Raw genomic sequence first — 16,405 nt, 5'->3', positions numbered from 1 at the left:
TTGCCATGTGCTCGCCCAGAGGTGACGAGCATCCCTGCAGCATCGTCCTCCTGGGCAGCGCCTGCTCCCTGGCCGTGCTCCGCCACCTGTCGCTCTGTCTGCCTCGCCTCCCTCCTGCAGTGCCTCTCTTCCCTCCTGCGATTTTAGCAAGTTTTGCAGCAGGTCAGCAAGCGGTGAGCTGCCAGCCACTCCTGCCCTCTTGCCATCAGCTCTGTGTTTTCTCAAGCAGCAATGGAGTACAGCCTGTCGATGCAGCCCAAGGGGCAGGAGGCAGCGGTGCCCACAGCAGCAGTGTGCACTGTCACTGCTCGTTTTGGCCTGGGTGTCTCCATTGCTGCAAGCTGATGGCACAGCAGAGGTGACTCCTTTGCCAGCTGTACCCTGAACTGGCTCCACTGTCCCCGCAGGGCTGTGCGGAGCTGATTTTACCTAGCTTGGGCAGGGCTCTGTGTCACACAAAAACACTGGGTGACGTTTCAAATACTGAGGTGTAGAACAGGCTTCTCTCCTGAAGCTGGTAGGTCCTGTGAGGTTTCAGGGCACTTTCTTCACCTGGGATAGCCTGTTATTTTTGGTACTAGTATGCTTTTTAATAGAGCTAATAATCTTTTTAAAATATCCAATGAAGTAGTAAGGTTTTTTTTTCCCCCCATAACCCTTGAAGTACAAGCTTGGCAAAGTATCAGTGAAGTAAAACATGTGTCTGCAAGACCAAAAAAAAAACACCACCCAAACCATTAAATTTGAAAGCAATACAGATGGTAAAATAAGTATAGCTAAATTCTTCCCAGTTCCATGTTATTTCTTCCTTGTAAGCATGACTTAATAGTTTCTGGATTGACACCCTGATTGGGGAGGATGGAAATGATTTGCTCTCAGCTCCAGTCATAGGGCAGTTTGAGCCCACTGTCCCAGAAGGGAAACGTGGGGGTTACCAAACCCCAGCTCAGTTCACCCAAGAGGAGACCCATTTTTGTTTCCAGCTCTTGGCCAGAAGATCCATTCTCGCATTTAATGCTCGCTTTCAAGTGCGCTTTAAATGCGTTAAAAACAGCTCTTGTGAAATCGTTTAGCAAATCAACACCAAGTGTCAACTAGAAAAGTCTCTTCGTATGTGCATTCTAAACTAAATGCAGGCTGAGCCTTACTGAAAAGTACATTTCAAGTTAAGAGCTTTATGAAATGCCTGGAGCAGATACCAGCTCTAGATGTCCGTGCTGGCTGTCAGACATTGAAGTCAGCCACCCAGTTTTTCAAAGGCAACCAAGACTAGGTAGAGGATTTTAAATTGAGATCCTTTTTGAGAATCCTAAGCTTAATATTGGAAAAGATAGATACAAGTTTCCTAAGGGGAGCGTTATGTACAAAACCAGATCAGTGTCCTTGTTTAGCTGCCTGAACACCCAGCTTGACAGCTCAGGGTCCCCTCGGGAAGGAAAAGATGGACCAAAGCCAGGCTGATAGGAGCTTGCCCTTGACCTGTATGGGACTGAGTTTCTGTATGACACAACACAGCAGCTCTGTTCAGTTTTTATTAAATTTTCTGTGTGGATTTGTTTTGTTTTGTTTTTGTTTTTAACTGCAAGGCGCATTCTTATTTTCTTTGGTTTCTGCCTTTCTCTCTCTCTTGTACTGCAATTTTCTGTCTTTTGTGCTGTTGTGAACTAGGTAACGAAGCGCCTTCCTTCCTCAGGAACATCCACTATCTTCATGCTTTCTCAAACTTCCAGCAATCACAGCTTTTCTTGGAGCGAATAAGGTGATTTCCTTTCTGAGTCAGTACGTGTTGCTTGCTCTCCTGCTTTTTCCTTCTTCTAATGCATAACTGCTAAAAACTGGTGTTTAGATTTGCTCACCCAGCAAGAGGCTGCTTCCCTCTACCCCCCATTGCTTTAATTTCAATCTTTTGCTTAAATGTTTTGTCTGTCTCTGCCCCTTTGGCCTCCTGCTGTTCAGATGCTCAGGTCCAGCTGCACACCTGGTGGCTGAGCTGCTCATGCTCAGCACCTGTGTCATGGGTGCAGGTGATGCTTTTGTGCCCGGTGGCCCTTTAGGTGCTCAGGGGAATTCAGGCAGGTATCAGTCGTGATGCTGGGGTTTCTACCAGGTCCTCAGCTGGGGTGAATTGTTCCTGTTCATGGAAATCGGTGCTGCTGCATAATTTTGTCTAGTCATGGATCTGTCTCCCCATTTCTCCCTCCCCTCTGTAGGTTTGTTTTAGTGGGCTAGATACAAATTTCACTGAAGCGTAGAACAAAGTGGACTCAATTCTCATCATCCTACTGGATGACCTTGCAAACAGCCAGGTTGTTTGTTGGATATGCTTGTTGGATAGTGCAGGAGCTGCTTGGGCACCCTTCTTGCCCAGCACACAACTCTTGCTGACGCTACAGCTGCCCTTTGTGCAGGCACGTAAGCCTTGGCACTCACACCACAAGTGGCTGAGGTGGCTCACCCCAGTGCTAAGTGCCTTGGATACGTGCCCCTAGGGCTTGGTTTCCCTGGTATCACTCATTGTTTTAAAAAATACTGGTTCTAAGGAGAGTGAAGATGTTTCTCTCTCGAAAGCACCTGTAGCATAAACCTCCAAGCCTGAAGGTAAACATTTTGGGAAGCAGAGCTCTTTGCTGAGTGCCATCTGTGCCTCTTGCACTGAAAAACCCAGCCAGTATTGATCACGGTGGTATTCAGGGAGTGTGTATTGTTACATCCCTTGTGGTATGATTTAGTTGCCTGTAAAAAGGTGTGTGTGTGTGTTTCTTGTTGTTGGACCACTAGGTAGGTTAAAGTGTTGCATGTGCTACAAGTATTTTTGCCTCGCTGTTGCAGAGCAGTAGGAAGGCACCTGATTCATTGTCGTCCAGACCTTCTGCCAGACCACTCCTTTTAAGAACATTCTCAGATGAGTCTAATGTGTTGTAACAGGTACCCTGTCCTAAGGAGTTGGGATGGTTTTAAAAGGTGTTGATTAACCAAATGTAACTTCCCAAATCAATTAAACTGTGGTTCTTGTAATCTTCTTGATTATTGGTGTGGGGCACCTGTCTTTGTGAAATGGGGATGCAATACTTGGGAGGCATTTTAATGTGGGGACATCTCCTATCTAGTGTTTGCAGAAGCCCATACACACGAAGATGCACTCAATCTGAAATACTTTGCTGTATTCAAAACAAATCCTTCAGTATAACTGATATTTTGGTCTAACATTAACAGCATGAGAATACAGGTGGTGAATTGTGCTAACTGGCTATAAAAGCTAGCACTGATGTGCTTGCAATGAAGTATTCAAGTCTAAGCCATTAAAATGATTCCCAGATTGCATCTGAATAGTACAAAAATCCAATTTTCTAGGGTGCATGCTGTCGTCAGATAGAAATAAGTAAATTTTAATTCATCAAAATAGATTGAAACTAAACACGTGTACTTGTCTGTTTGTCAATGTAGCGTATGGCAGGCATGTCTCTGTGTCTGTATGCATATACATACACTGGGAACATCCTGGTACAAGCTTATTTGATTCTAAACATCGTAGTAAGCCAAAAGCTGTCTTCTTGCCACAGAAAAAAATTAAAAGTGCCGAATTGAATTCACAACGTAGCTTTTAGCTGAGATGTTACATAGCTGTGTGGTGTCAGCTGCAAGCATTAAAATGCAGATTTTCTGTGGCCCCCTCCTTGCTATGTGCCCCCACCTGCTTGTGGAGAATCCAATCTCATCATCAGAATGGCAGGGAAAGCGGCCGAGGGCGGCAGCCCACAGCTGGGCTTCATGCCCTGGCGGGCGGCAGGTGGTGCTCGCCGCCCTGCAGGGCTGGGCTCTGCACCATGATTTATTGTCCCGGTGTTCACCCCCCTGTTGTGAATGGAGTTTGGCACTTTTATCCTACTCTAATCATTCTTCCTCTCCCATAAATTTTTTTCTCTCTCTAAAAATAACAATGCAAAAAGGGTTATGATTTTGGCAATGTAACAATTGCAATGCGTGTGTTTTCCTTCTGATTTTTGCAGACTGGCCCATTTGATCTGCCTATGTTAGTGTCATACAAACGTATAGAGAATGGCTATGTGAAGACTGAAGATGCTGTTACTAATTCGGCAGAAAGATATCCCCTCAGGATACTTTAAAATGCTCCATACAAACAGTGCATATTGTCATCCTGTAGGAAAAAAAAAACAAAAAAACAACAAGCAAACAAAACCACGTGTTTTTTAACGTAACAGTTCTGTTTAATATTACCAAGTATGTAAGCAGCCATGCTGATGAAGCAGTAGCCAGGCACTGGCCGCGGTACCTGTTTGTCTTTGGTCTTGTTGCTTCTTCCTTCCCTTCCTTCCCCCCCCCCCAAAAAAAAAAAATCTGCCAAATCAGAAGACTATGGTAATTGGAGACTGGGAAAGCATCTTCTGGAATTGTTCTAAAACAGCATGATCAAAGTGCAAGAGAGAAATGCCTCCCTACGTCACATGGGGGCTTCCTCTCACCGCTGCAGATCTGCCTGGGAGCAGCAGAGAGTTGCTGAAGTCTCTTGCTTCACCTGACCAAAGAAGTAGCACAGACTGTAACCCAATAACAGCCCTGGCCGGCTCCCCGAAGGCGCAGGGGAGAGCCCGCTCCCCCAGCGCAGAAGCCAGATGCATCCCTGTGAGCATCTTGCCTGGCGCCGCGAGGGCTGCCCCCTCCTGGCGTAGGGTGGCCAGATGCATGTGGCAGAAATACTTGAAGACTCGGGAAAAATCACCGCTGGCATCGCAGTGTTCAGTCACACGTCCCTCCGGGATGGTTGGAAGCAATCAGTTGACCCATAAGCAGTGACAGCGTGCAGACAGTGTGGTGCTGGGCGTCCTCCTGTGTTGGTTTGCTCTGTGCTGATGGGTTTGCTCCTGGTGGCAAGTGGAGTCAGGATGGTTTTCCCTTGTTTTGGAAATGTACCAGGACTGTTCATGGAGTAAGGAAACTTTCCTGGGGAGGGAAGAACCTTGAAAGCTCAGCTGTGCCGGACTTCCAGCCCAGGTTTGCCCCGGCTCCTGTGGCTGTGCTTGCGTTACTGCAGCGTGCAGTTGGTGAAACACTTGGAAGGTCTGAGTGACAGCGCAGTCCTTGGCCAGTCCCAGGGACCTGGATGGTGCCTGTGAACTCACAGGCATAAAACTGCATCTTGAGTTATTTGCACTAAGAAAACAGAAGTTGGTTTTAAAAATAAAAGTACATTAATCTGATTTCATTTTACACTTCATTTGGTTTTCGATTGGCATGTTCTTTTTCAGTCTACCTTTAGCAAGGTAGTGGGAACTTTTCTTTAAGTTTGCGCAGCAGAAGCAAGATGCCTGACTCTCAATTTTCTCTGACACTTCATATGTGGAAAAAGCAGCTTTTTCATCGTGTTGAGTCATAAGCAGTCACGGAGCACCCTGCGTGCCACCGCCCAACGTGTGAAGGTCCTCCCTCGTGCTGCCTTCCCCTTGCCCTGTGGGCACAGCCTGCGGCCGGAGGCTTGCACAGAAATACTGTGATACACACTCACGTCTACCTTCAGGAGCAACGAGCTCTACACTGCAGCTGGGTTTTTACCTCCTGCTATGTCTCTTAGATTTAGTTTTGCTTCCGTGCAAGGGAACAACAAACTGGGGCTAGATCAAACATTCCCTTCATCAAATTTTGCTAAAGAGTGGACTGTTAATTCTCTGAAGAGTCTCTTGCTCTCTGGCTGCAAAATTCATCTTTTTCAAAAAAATTCAAGCAGGATCCAGATAGGCTGCAGGCACATCTGCCATATGTGACAAGGACTCTGTGGTGGCCCTACCTGTGTGGGAGGGGATAGGGATGGAAGGAGCAGAGAGACGGGCAGAGTCCCTGTGGCTGCCCTTGAACCATCCCGCACAGCAGGGGCCTGCGGACAGGACTGCTGTATTATATGCTCTGCACTGGCCTCAACGCAAGTGGTGTCTGTCACCTTGTGAGCAACCGCAGCTCGACTCCTTGCGGCATGCAAGTAAGGAGCTGCGCTTCCAGCATGTGTCCCATGGGCAAAGCTTTTTTTCTTTTTCCTTTTTCTAGCTCACCTCACGGACCTAGAATTCAACTTGCAGACCTTGCCCGATTCTCAACTTTAACTGCTAAAATGAGGTGCCTACAGGTCAAGTATGCGATGAATACAATGAAGATGCGCTCTTTATGCCAAATCTAACCTTTCTACCTAAATATACAGTTGCTGACTTGTGTTTACATAACCTTTAAAACGCAGGCGCTAAACCGCGCAATTCCTGTGATTCAAAACCATTCCAAGCCCCAGCTGTCCCAAGCCTGACAACGTGCTTCTCAGTTTGTTTTCTGTTGTATTCTACTTCTAGGGTCAAATTCTGTTCCTGTGAGATTCAGCTGGAGGTCTCGCTGTTGATGTTAGTGGGAACGGAGCGAAGCTTGCCATGTGTGTGCAATGTGTGACCTGCCTGAATAAAGCCACTGAAACAGGCTGATTGCTGCAGCCTGTGTTAAGCTGAAGCCTTCTAGGAACCAAATCTTCCCATTTCCAAGTATCCAGTCTCAGCATGGAGCAAGCCATAGCTGTAGCTGTAAATTCAACCCTAAGGCATGTACGCTGAAAAGCAGGGTGGTGTTAAAATGTCAGGAATAGCAGCTCCTTTGGGGAAAAGCAGGTTTTCTTGGGCTTGGATTTCCAGCTAGGGCATGGATGTAGTTCCAGGACTGCTGTGCTGCTATGGGCCAGAAGAGCCGCCCCTCCTTATTCAGCATCAGCAGAAGTGAAATTTCTGTTGCTGTGGATGCATCATGAAATCAGGGGGAATGGGACACACGTGCTGGAGTCACAGAAGGAGAGAAAAGGCAGTGATATTAAGCGTAAGGTATCAGCCGTCAGGCCGGGGGCAGTGGCAGTAATCTGACAGCAATGCTGTGATTGTTGTTCATATGCCATAACACAAGCTGCACTGTTACAGTGCTCGTTAGTGAGCTAAAAGGTCAGTACAGGCTTATCGGTGGGGAAACGTGAAGGAAAAGGCTGGGGTTTTTCATAGTAATCCACTGAAGTTTAATCATTGTCTAGTGACACTGAAAGATAAGCAAAGTAATTAAGATTTCCTCCAAAAATGTAATGTGATAATGGGAAAACTCGCTGTATTCATAGCTACTCTTCAAAAAACTAATCCTAATTGTTATGAGAATATTATAAATGACTTGGAATTGCATACAGGCTTAAATTTGAATTCGGGTACACACAGTTGAAAAACTTACCTAATACTGCACTATTCATCCAATTTCCCAGCTATGGATTTTTTTAAAAAAAAAAAAAAACAAAACAAAACAACACAACATATAGTATATAGAAAGTGTAAATTATATACAGGCAATGAGAAGATACATTTTCAGCTTCTTGCAAAAAAGGACTGCAACCTTACATTTTTTTCACTTAAATGCAATTTTATACATTTATGTTGCTTTATATAAAGGAAATTGAATGTGAATGTTACCTTTTATGAATGCAACTTGCTCTTTTTTCATTATGAAAACTTTTGTTTGAAGTAATCAATAAACTTTGGTATGTTGTTCTGATTAATAAATATTTGTTGTGTGTCTTGTCTCCTTGGATGCTCCTACACCTGTCTTGCAATGATCTATACGTGGGCTTTTACAAGTCGGGCTGTGGGCATTTTCAGTGTGGGGTAGCTGGTGCCAGCTGCCGCACATATCTGGCAATTTTCCTGAACAATAATCTGTCAAATTAAGAAAACAAGTCCCATGAATTAAGTGAATAAATTGATTTAACTTTTTAGAAGAGTTAAACTCAGAGCTTTATCTGACCAGGACATTTAGGGTAAAAAATAAAATGCAGGTCCATGTGTCCAGCTTCCATATCCATGTATGCATGATTTTTTCTTAATGCTGTGCATTGGTTCTGGGTGTCATGGCTAACCTGTACCAAGCCGCTTTTTTTTTTTTAAGTTGAAAGACTAGAAACACATAAATGAGGCTTATTCTATGGTTGGTAAGGCGCCTGGAGCTGGTGAAGTGCAGGCCACATATTTGCATTGCTGAGATTCCAACAGTATAATGAAAAGTGAGTCTCTCAGTGCTTGTGTAAGACATGAAAAACATATACTTTATTTCTTTAGGATGTCTGATTCAAACTGAAACGTTCATAATGAAAACTGACAGTCAATTTGATAAATTCAGTTTTGGCTGCTTTGATTTCTGCAGCTCCCATGAGCCGCTGTAGGACAGATGGCTGTGCTATTTAAAACAAACTATAACCTTTAAGAAGAAGCTTGTACTACTGGAAACTAGATACACGCATCGAGACTCTTAATAGCTTATGTGGAGTGATGGTGAAAATCAGCTGAAGGACTGGGAGGCTTTGAGCTGGCCGTCCCGGCTGACGGGACACAGCAGTCAGAGTAAGCACTGTGGTTCAGAGCTGCTTCAGAAAGCTCCAAATTTGCATTTAAAACAGCTGTGTACCACCTCACATTCAAAAGGAGAAGCAATGCAGCTTTGTAAGATGGTTTTCAGCAAGGACAGCCACTTTCTTAGGGGTCAGGCTGCTGACAGGAGGGTAGGTGGGCTGGGGTGGCAGCAGGGACCTCTGCTCGGCTTGCTGCTAACGTCTTCAGGTGTCTGGAGGTAACCTGCTAAGCTGGAAAATACGCTGTGGCCTGGAGAAAGGGCGTGTGTGCACCTGTGAGTGTGCTTCCGTCCAAAAACGGGTTAGAGAAATAAACAAGGTAGGTCTGGCTTAGGCAGAAAAAAAAGTGAGAGTAGGAGAGCACGGGGGAGTCCCTTCTGTATTTCACACAGGCAGCAGGTGAAGTAAATCCCATCCTGATGAAAGCAGTGGCAGGCTCAAACTGGCGTCAGAGGGGCCAGGGTCTCTCCTGGCTGGGGAGGCTCCAAATGGCATTTAGCTAGCTCAGGTTTTCCAGTTCCCAGCACCACCCTAAAACATTAAATCTGTTCCATCCCGTTTTGGCCACTGGAGTCGGGGCGTGGAAGATGAAGCGGCCGGGCTCGTGGCTAAGCGTGGGGCTTTGCAGTGCAGGCAGGTCTCATAGATCAGACGTGTGGGCGAGGAGAGACTCAGCGGGGGAATTGCAGGCACAAAGCTGCTGAGGCTGATGTGGAGCACAGCAAAGGTGCCTGTAGCAGCCTGCCAGATGGTGCGGCAGAAGAAACTGGGATTTGGCCAAGCCAGGGGAGTATGTTGCAGCAACTGTGATCTGGAAGGATGAGAGCGGGGCAGGGCAGCAGCGCCTGTAGCTTTGAGATATGTGCAGCCGCAGGACCGCGTGTGAGACCTGAACAGAGGTCTGACCTGAGGGTGACAAGTTAGATTACCCCGTTTAACCAGAAGCTATTTTTTGAAGAAGAGACTAGGAGGCTAGATGGGCTCTTGGCCGCCCAAGGCTGAAGGTGACCGAGGTGTGCTTCTCAGGGCTTATAGGGAAGCCTCCAAGCAGGTGACTTCTCCAAGTGGATCTGGGGCTGGAGCAGCTGCAGCCGGGCGTACTGCCCCAGCCATTGCTTTCTGCACAGCCACGCCATGAGGTGTGTGAGCAGCAGCTTTCAGGAAGGGCAGAAATACAACCTATGGTTTTCCCCAAATTAGAATAAAAATAGAAGCTGGGGAGAAATAACTGATAAGTCTATTCAGAACAATCTCAAAAAGAGATCATATCACCATGAGGACTCATGCCTGTGGTTGCCTAAAACTAAGCATACCTGTTTGACTAAGCAGACACCTTTGAAAGGCAATTTCTAAAAAACAAATAGTGGTACCACTCCCAGCAAAAACTGCCTTTATGTGATACAATGTTTTTTGTTTGTTTGTTGTTTTGTTTTGTTCTTTCCCCAGCAGCTGAACTGGAATTAATGAAATAACTGGGAATTCTCCATACACCTCCCAAAAATTGGGGGATATTTTTATTTTTATTCCACATGGAATAAAACTCTGCCAGGATTTCCCTTCTGATGAGAGCTCCCCCTCTCCAAAGGGGCCTTTCCTTCACTCACAGCCATGTACATGTATGTGCTGCTCAGGGTGATGAATGTTGTTATGAGGTCTGGGGAGGAAAATCCTTGAAAAAGAAACTCCAGTGTTTCTGGCTGTCATTGTTTCCTTTTTATCTTCTCCTTGTTCCCTCTGTCTCAGCTTATTGTTCCTGGGACAGGCTGAGGGAGCAGGGGTTGAAGAGAAGGCTGCGGGCAGACCTTGTCGGAGCCTTTCAGTACCTAAAGGGGCCTACAGGAAGGCTGGGGAGGGACTCTTTGTCAGGGGGTGCAGTGATAGGACACGGAGTAAAGGAGCACTAGAAGAGGGGAGATTTAGATTAGATATTAGAAAGAAAACATTTACTATGAGGATGGTGGGGCACTGGCACCAGCTGCCCAGAGAAGCTGTGGATGCCCCATCCCTGGGAGCGTTCAAGCCAAGGTTGCACAGAGGGCACCCGGGTGCAGTGGGAGGTGTCCCTGCCCGTGGCAGGGGGTCGGAACTGGGTGGGCTTGGAGGCCCCTTCCAACCAAACCAGGTCCTGTGGTCTGTGTGGATGAGCCTCAGTTCTGCACGAGCTGATGCAGTTTGAGGAAAACAGCATTTCTGTGGTACGAATAAAAGAGGAATGCAGCATGTCTGTCATACCATGCCTGTAGCCTGGCACACGGCTATTTTATAACCACGTTTAGTGCTGTGCATGAGCTGTTGTTGTTTTTTTTTTTGATGAGTAACTGCACATGAACTCTCCCTCTTTGTGCAGGACATGCTTTATGACCAGAGAGAAAACTGTTCAGACTGTGAAGCCTGTGAGAATCTGCTGTGACAGACGAGGAGCACTGACTGAAGGGGTAGTTTTTCCTTGAAAAATTCTGCATCAGTGCAAGAAGGGACAAGGTCTACCAAAAAGATGGTGTTTTTCACATTACCATTGTTAGGCCTTGGGTCCTAAATTAATAGCCCTGACTGCTGAAGTGTTGGAAAAAGGCTGCTATTATAGTAAGGAGCATAATTAAAAGGTTGTTTTGGAAAAACAGGAACATCCACTTCTCTGCGCTGGCTTCCTGGGCAGCTCTGGCTGCTGCTGAGAATGAGCTGGCATCGTTTGAACCTCAGCATTGGGGAGCTGAGCAGCGATGGGTCAGGCTGGCCTTGGCTGAGGTCTGGCCGGCTTTGGCCATGGGATAGTTTAACATGGTTCTCAGATACTGTTGAAGGAATTCGCTAGAATGCTTCTTGCAGAGGATGAAAACACTTTTTTTTTTTTCTTTTTTTCTTGTTTTTCTTTTTTTCTTTTTTTTTTTTTTGGGGGGGGGGGGGGGGGACTGTCAATGAAAACCCGATGTATGGCTTTGTCAATGCCACCAGGCGATGCCGAGCTATGACTGGAGGGACTCGGGGAAGTCAGCGGCGGCCTGGGCGCCCCTCGCCGGGGGGGGGGGGGGGGGGGCACCGGGCGGCAGCCGCCGCCTCAACCGGGCGCTGGCAGCGGGGGGGCGGGCACGGGGCGGGCGGAGGCGGCTCCCCCATTCCCCAGCCCCGCCTCGGCGGCGGCGGCGGCGGCAGCACGGGTCCGGGCCCGGGGCGGCGGCGGCGGCGGCGGAGCGCGGCCGGCGGCGGAGCCCTGCCGCGGGGCATGGCCCTGGCCCCGGCCCCGGCGCCGGCCCCGGCCGGCCCCCCGCCGGGGGGCACCTCGGCGGGGGAGATGGAGCGCTACTACTGCCTGCTGCGGGCCGCCGCGCTGCTGGAGGCCGCCGCCGCCGGTGAGTCCCCCAGCGGGGGCCGGGAGGGGGCACGGGGAAAGGCTCCCGGGGGGTGCCGGTGATCCGAGTGTCCGGGATGGGGACGGGCTGGGGGAGCCCGTCGGTGCCTGCCGGCTGTCCCGTGCCGTGCCGGGCTGTGCCCTGCCCGCTCGGGGGTCCCGGGGGCTTCCCCTCGGAGTTGCCCCCCCGCCGCTGTGCTCAGCCCGGGAGCCCGGAGGCAGCCGGGGGCGCTGGGGCCATGCGGGGGGGGAGCGAGCGGAGCCCACAGGTGCCCGGCTCCTCACCTCGGGGAACTCCCGATCCGCTCTCAGGCTGTGCGGGCACGGTGCCGGTGGGGTTTGTAGCGCGATTGCTTATTGAGGGCTCTGGGCGTTTTTTTATTTTGGCGGATTGCATTAGCGGTGTGGAATGGCCTCGTTTCTTTAAAAAAAGGAGAGAGTGTTTCACGCTGTGCTGCCGACGTCCCTTTTTGTTACTGGGAAACGTCGCTCCAAATGAATCCAAGCGGTTTTGGTAAGCAATAGGGTGTTTGCCGGTGGTCTAAAACTAAAGAAGTCTTCCCTGCAAAGCCGCATGCCAGCCTGGTGCCTGCGATGTGCCCTTTCCTAGTTTCCAAAGTGGAAAAGCAGTGGGTGTGTGTAAAGCGTGTGCGGCTGTCAGACAGCCCCTTTCCCTCATCCCCGGGTCTTCCCACATCACTTCATCGCGGCAGTGCTGGGGATGCCCGGAGCTGTGGTGCTGCTGCTGTGGTTATATGGCTGCACACCCCGACTGCAGCGCGCTGATGAGAAGCAAACGCAATCCGATCTGCTACCCCGGGGCTGTAAGCTGCTCTTGTGCCTCAACAATGTTTCCTTTGATGGACAATGATCTGCTCATAAACTGTTTGGAGCCTTGACTTTTTTTTTGTTGTTGTTGTTATTTTGTGTGTTTGTGGGGAGAACTGTTTTTTTGCAGCGAGGCCCTTAATAACCTGGGGAAGGCGGTGGCATCCCGGGTGACTCCGTCACCACCAGAGGATGCGTACCTTGTCGGAAGGTGAAGGTGCTCATTATTCCTTATTAGCTCACAGCTGGCAGCGCGCTTGGAGCCACGCCAGGCACAAGAAAGACACACTGACCCAAAAAAGCTTGCAGTCTTAATCCCGGTTTCCTTGGCCTCCGTGCAAAGCACATTTTAGGGAGCGGGAGGAATTTATCAGGGTGCAGTCACGGGTGGGGACTTATCAGACCATCACCTGCTTCTGGTGACGCTGCCTGCCCGCTGTGCCTTCACTGGCCCTGTTGTTCGTCCACACCTGCAAACAGAGTAGGGAGGTGCAGAAAGAGGTGAGCATGGTCAGGTAGCAAAGGATGCTGCTTGAATATGTGTGGTTTAAAAAAAAAAAAAAAACAAGCAAAAAAACTGTTCCTCTTTGCACTAGCGTCAGAACAGGGATGGAGATGCGGATGGTGAGCATGTTCTAGGAGAGATGTTGTGGAAAATGGGAGAAAGCAGGCACCGGGTTTCTCGTGAGCATGAGCCTTTTCTTCTAACCCCTCTTGGCAGATGACCTTTGTCTAATGCTCGCACGAAATTGAAATATCTCCACAGAAGCACAAAGGCACACTTGTGTGGTTATAGCTGCAGGATCTGGACACATGATTTGGGATATACATAGATTCTTAAAATGAAACAAAAAAATGAGTAAGGTTCTCCAAATCGTGACATAATAAATAGGTTTTTTCCTTCATTGCTGATTCTGAGCATTCAGCCTGATCTGGGGTCATGCTTTTCTCTGGGGTCATGCAGTTTCTCTTTGCACATCAGTACAGGAAACTTGTTGGGTGCTTCTAGTACAAGGTGATTTTCCCCTATGCTTGCCTTACAGTGGGATTTACGCCTATGTGCATTCCAAGACTTTTATAGCTACTCCGACCTTCAAAAAGGCTTGGACTCCCTCAGAGAGGCTTGGGAACAGGGGACCAGCACTCTCTGAGAGCTGCACACTGGTCCAAGCCTCTCCAGGTGCTGCGGCCGCAGGGGGACCCCAGGGGAATAGTAGCGGGGGAGCGTCGGTAGTATGTGGGAAGTGCTTCCTCTTCATAAGTCACACTTGCTACAACTGCAGTTTAATCGTTTATCATTCATTTACAGTGACAAAAGCGAAGTGACAGCAGGGCTGTGTGGGAGGGAAGGAACTGAAGTGTAAAATACGGTGGGGGAAAGAAAGACTTCCAAAATGCTGGCTTTGCCAGGGAGCTGCAGGATGCTTAGAGACGCGCCGCTTCCCCGGAGCTCCTGGGGACGGGGTCACACAGGAGCACGGAGCTCAGACATCACCGCCACGGGACTTGGAACAGGGCCCGACTGTTGGTTTTGGCAAGTGGGGCTTGTAGGGCAGTCTGGGAGCCAGAAGTCAAGCGAGTGCCCTCAGCCTCCTGCTGCGAGCGGGCCGCTTCGTGCTGGTGCGTGTCGCAGCAAAGGTGGTCGCTTCGGCACGCGTGGCAATCACAGCTTGGCTCCCACGCCGCTCCTCTCCCTGTTTGCTCGGCTGCCAAAAGCCTCAATCGTCTCATCTGACAGCTTCCCCAGCGCAGCCAAATTGAAGGCCGTTGCAAATTGGGGGGCAGAGGAGCAGGAGTGGGAGGACCGGCGTGCAGATTGCCGTGTTGTGGTGGAAGCGGCGGGGTGGGGCTGCCCTGGCTCCCGAGCCCCTTTCCTCCCAGGCGATGCTAGGCTTGGTTTTGCAGCGCGGCTGAGTCAGGAGCTCTGGCTGACGGCAGCTCCCGGGGCAGAGTTGTAGTTCCCTGGGAAGCTGTGCTGGCTGGGCCACCTGCAAGGTGCAATTATCCATCTGCTGCTACCTGGACGTCTGTCCGAGGGCTGGGTGCTGTGAGCCAGGCTGCGAGCGTTGGCAGTGTGCTCCCCACCTCCACTTCCGTGCCACTGACTTCTTCCTGCCCCAGGAAAGCAACTGGCTGGATTTGGATATGTGCTTTTGCTCATCGGTGGAAAGACAAAATTACATGTTTTCATTTTCAGCTCAGGAAAATTGTTTTTAGTTTCCTTAACTTTGCAGCAGACTTTCCAGGTTCTGCCATTGTGGGAACCTGGCTGTACAATTTAGTTTCCTGGCTATGTGGGCAGTGAAAGGAAATAAATTGTTCCAGTGACTTCAGCAAACTTAAATCTGGGTTTCTAAACAGGTATCCTTGGGCCCAAGGATTTATTGCAATTACACGTGTGATGAGTTACCTTGTGCACGAGGCTGGAATTTGGCTTGGAAAAAGCAACACTTCAGTGGTATTGAATGATGATGTGAAAGCTATTGACGTGTGCATGCTTTTATTTGGCTTGGCTTTTGAAGTCCTTTGTGCTGAAAGTGATCTGCTTTGGAGGCTGGTGGCACTGGCTGGGAAGGTGCATTCTGACGACAAATGCTAAGCATTGCTGGGCACAGCTGGCAAGTGTGCCGCAGAGCTGATGTGCAAAACACCTGTGTGCTCGTCCCGGAGCCTGCCATAAATAAGAAAGGACTGAAAGTGGGAATAGCAGAGAATTAAAAGTACATCGAGGTTCGTAAGTATTAGAAATTCAAGAAACTAGATTTTCTCAACTCCCACACTGAGTTTGAATCCGCACGGGTGGGCGTTGAGAAACTTTTATTACATTTCTTGCAATAGATGCAAATTCATGGATAGTTAGGCTGGCTTTTATCTTTCCCAATTTTTGCTTAGTTAGGGGTGATATGAGAAGCAGGTTGCCTGCTCGGATGTGAGCAGATCAGAGCATCCAGTATCCTGCTCCTCGCATTAGGAGATTAGCCGCAACGATAACAGGAGATAGTTTGTAAGCCTTGCTGTCGTTTAGTTTTCTCTAGGCTAGCCTTTTCTGAGCGAAGCTCCTGCAGTTTGCCTGCTGTCACCTCTAGGTTGGGAGAGACTCACCCACGAGAAACCCCTTGGTCCCCAGCATGCAGGGATGCCCCAAACCTTTCAGGCTCCCCTGAGCATCCTCCTCCTCTCTGGCAGCACGGCTTGATGTCAGCTACCAGCAACCTCTCTGGCTCCCAAAATTGTATCAGAGGACAGCATTCCCGTGTGTGCCAGGTCCTTGGGTAGCTGCACCTTGCCTGAGAGCCTCAGATGGCTGCAGCCTGTCCTCAAAGCCATGGCCGTGGTCAGCAGGAATGAGGTTTTGCTGGTTTCCGATGTTAATGAGTGGCTGTAGCCAGGATGTGTGGGTGTCCGGATGGACAGCGTCCCCTGCCAGAGGGCTGCCCAGGGCTCGGTGCTACAGGATCCTTGGTGCTGCTCTGCACAGGGTGGCCTCCACACGGCCCTGCCGAGCACCTCCTATGGTAAGGTGATGATTCAGCTCCTCCTGTAAGGATCAGCAGCAGGGACATTCCTTGCGGGTCGGCACGCTGCCTGCATGCTGGTCCACAAGCCTCAGCTGTGCTGTCTTAATATTATCTCCCTATTTGTTGCCCTTATTTCTTTCCCAGCATTTTCTTTTACATTTTTACACTTACCATCAGTCTGTCTAAATCTCAGCCTTTTGAAAGGTCATTCGAGTTTTACAAAAGCTTCCTTTTTTTTTTCTTTCTTTTTTTTTTTCTCCGCTGTATGGTTTCTTAGATACTGATACTGCAGATGCT

The 16,405-nt window shown here is 49.1% G+C and overlaps 2 protein-coding genes across 13 annotated transcripts in view; both read left to right on the top strand.

The window, feature by feature from the left end:
- Positions 1-7,574, top strand: part of ATP11C (ATPase phospholipid transporting 11C) — a 58,604-nt gene extending 51,030 nt beyond the window's left edge. For 4 of the 12 annotated variants that reach the window (XM_027464861.3, XM_027464867.3, XM_027464866.3 and 1 more), the window contains exon 29: positions 4,008-7,574. In XM_027464861.3, the coding sequence (XP_027320662.1) occupies positions 4,008-4,124 (117 nt within the window). In that variant the 3' untranslated portion in view covers positions 4,125-7,574. Of the gene's footprint in view, positions 1-1,668; positions 1,760-2,829; positions 2,926-4,007 lie in introns of those variants that run through there. The other 8 variants (XM_027464862.3, XM_072043191.1, XM_072043190.1 and 5 more) reach the window with 6 other exon arrangements.
- A 3,968-nt stretch (positions 7,575-11,542) lies between these two features.
- Positions 11,543-16,405, top strand: part of MCF2 (MCF.2 cell line derived transforming sequence) — a 57,542-nt gene continuing 52,679 nt past the window's right edge. Inside the window, exon 1 of the mRNA XM_027465293.3 lies at positions 11,543-11,763. Within this exon, the coding sequence (XP_027321094.1) occupies positions 11,637-11,763 (127 nt within the window). The 5' untranslated portion in view covers positions 11,543-11,636. The remainder of the gene's footprint in view (positions 11,764-16,405) is intronic.

The sequence above is a fragment of the Anas platyrhynchos genome, chromosome 10 (assembly GCF_047663525.1).
Source record: "Anas platyrhynchos isolate ZD024472 breed Pekin duck chromosome 10, IASCAAS_PekinDuck_T2T, whole genome shotgun sequence".
Lineage (NCBI taxonomy): Eukaryota > Metazoa > Chordata > Aves > Anseriformes > Anatidae > Anas > Anas platyrhynchos.
This window is presented reverse-complemented; position numbering and strand designations above follow the sequence as displayed.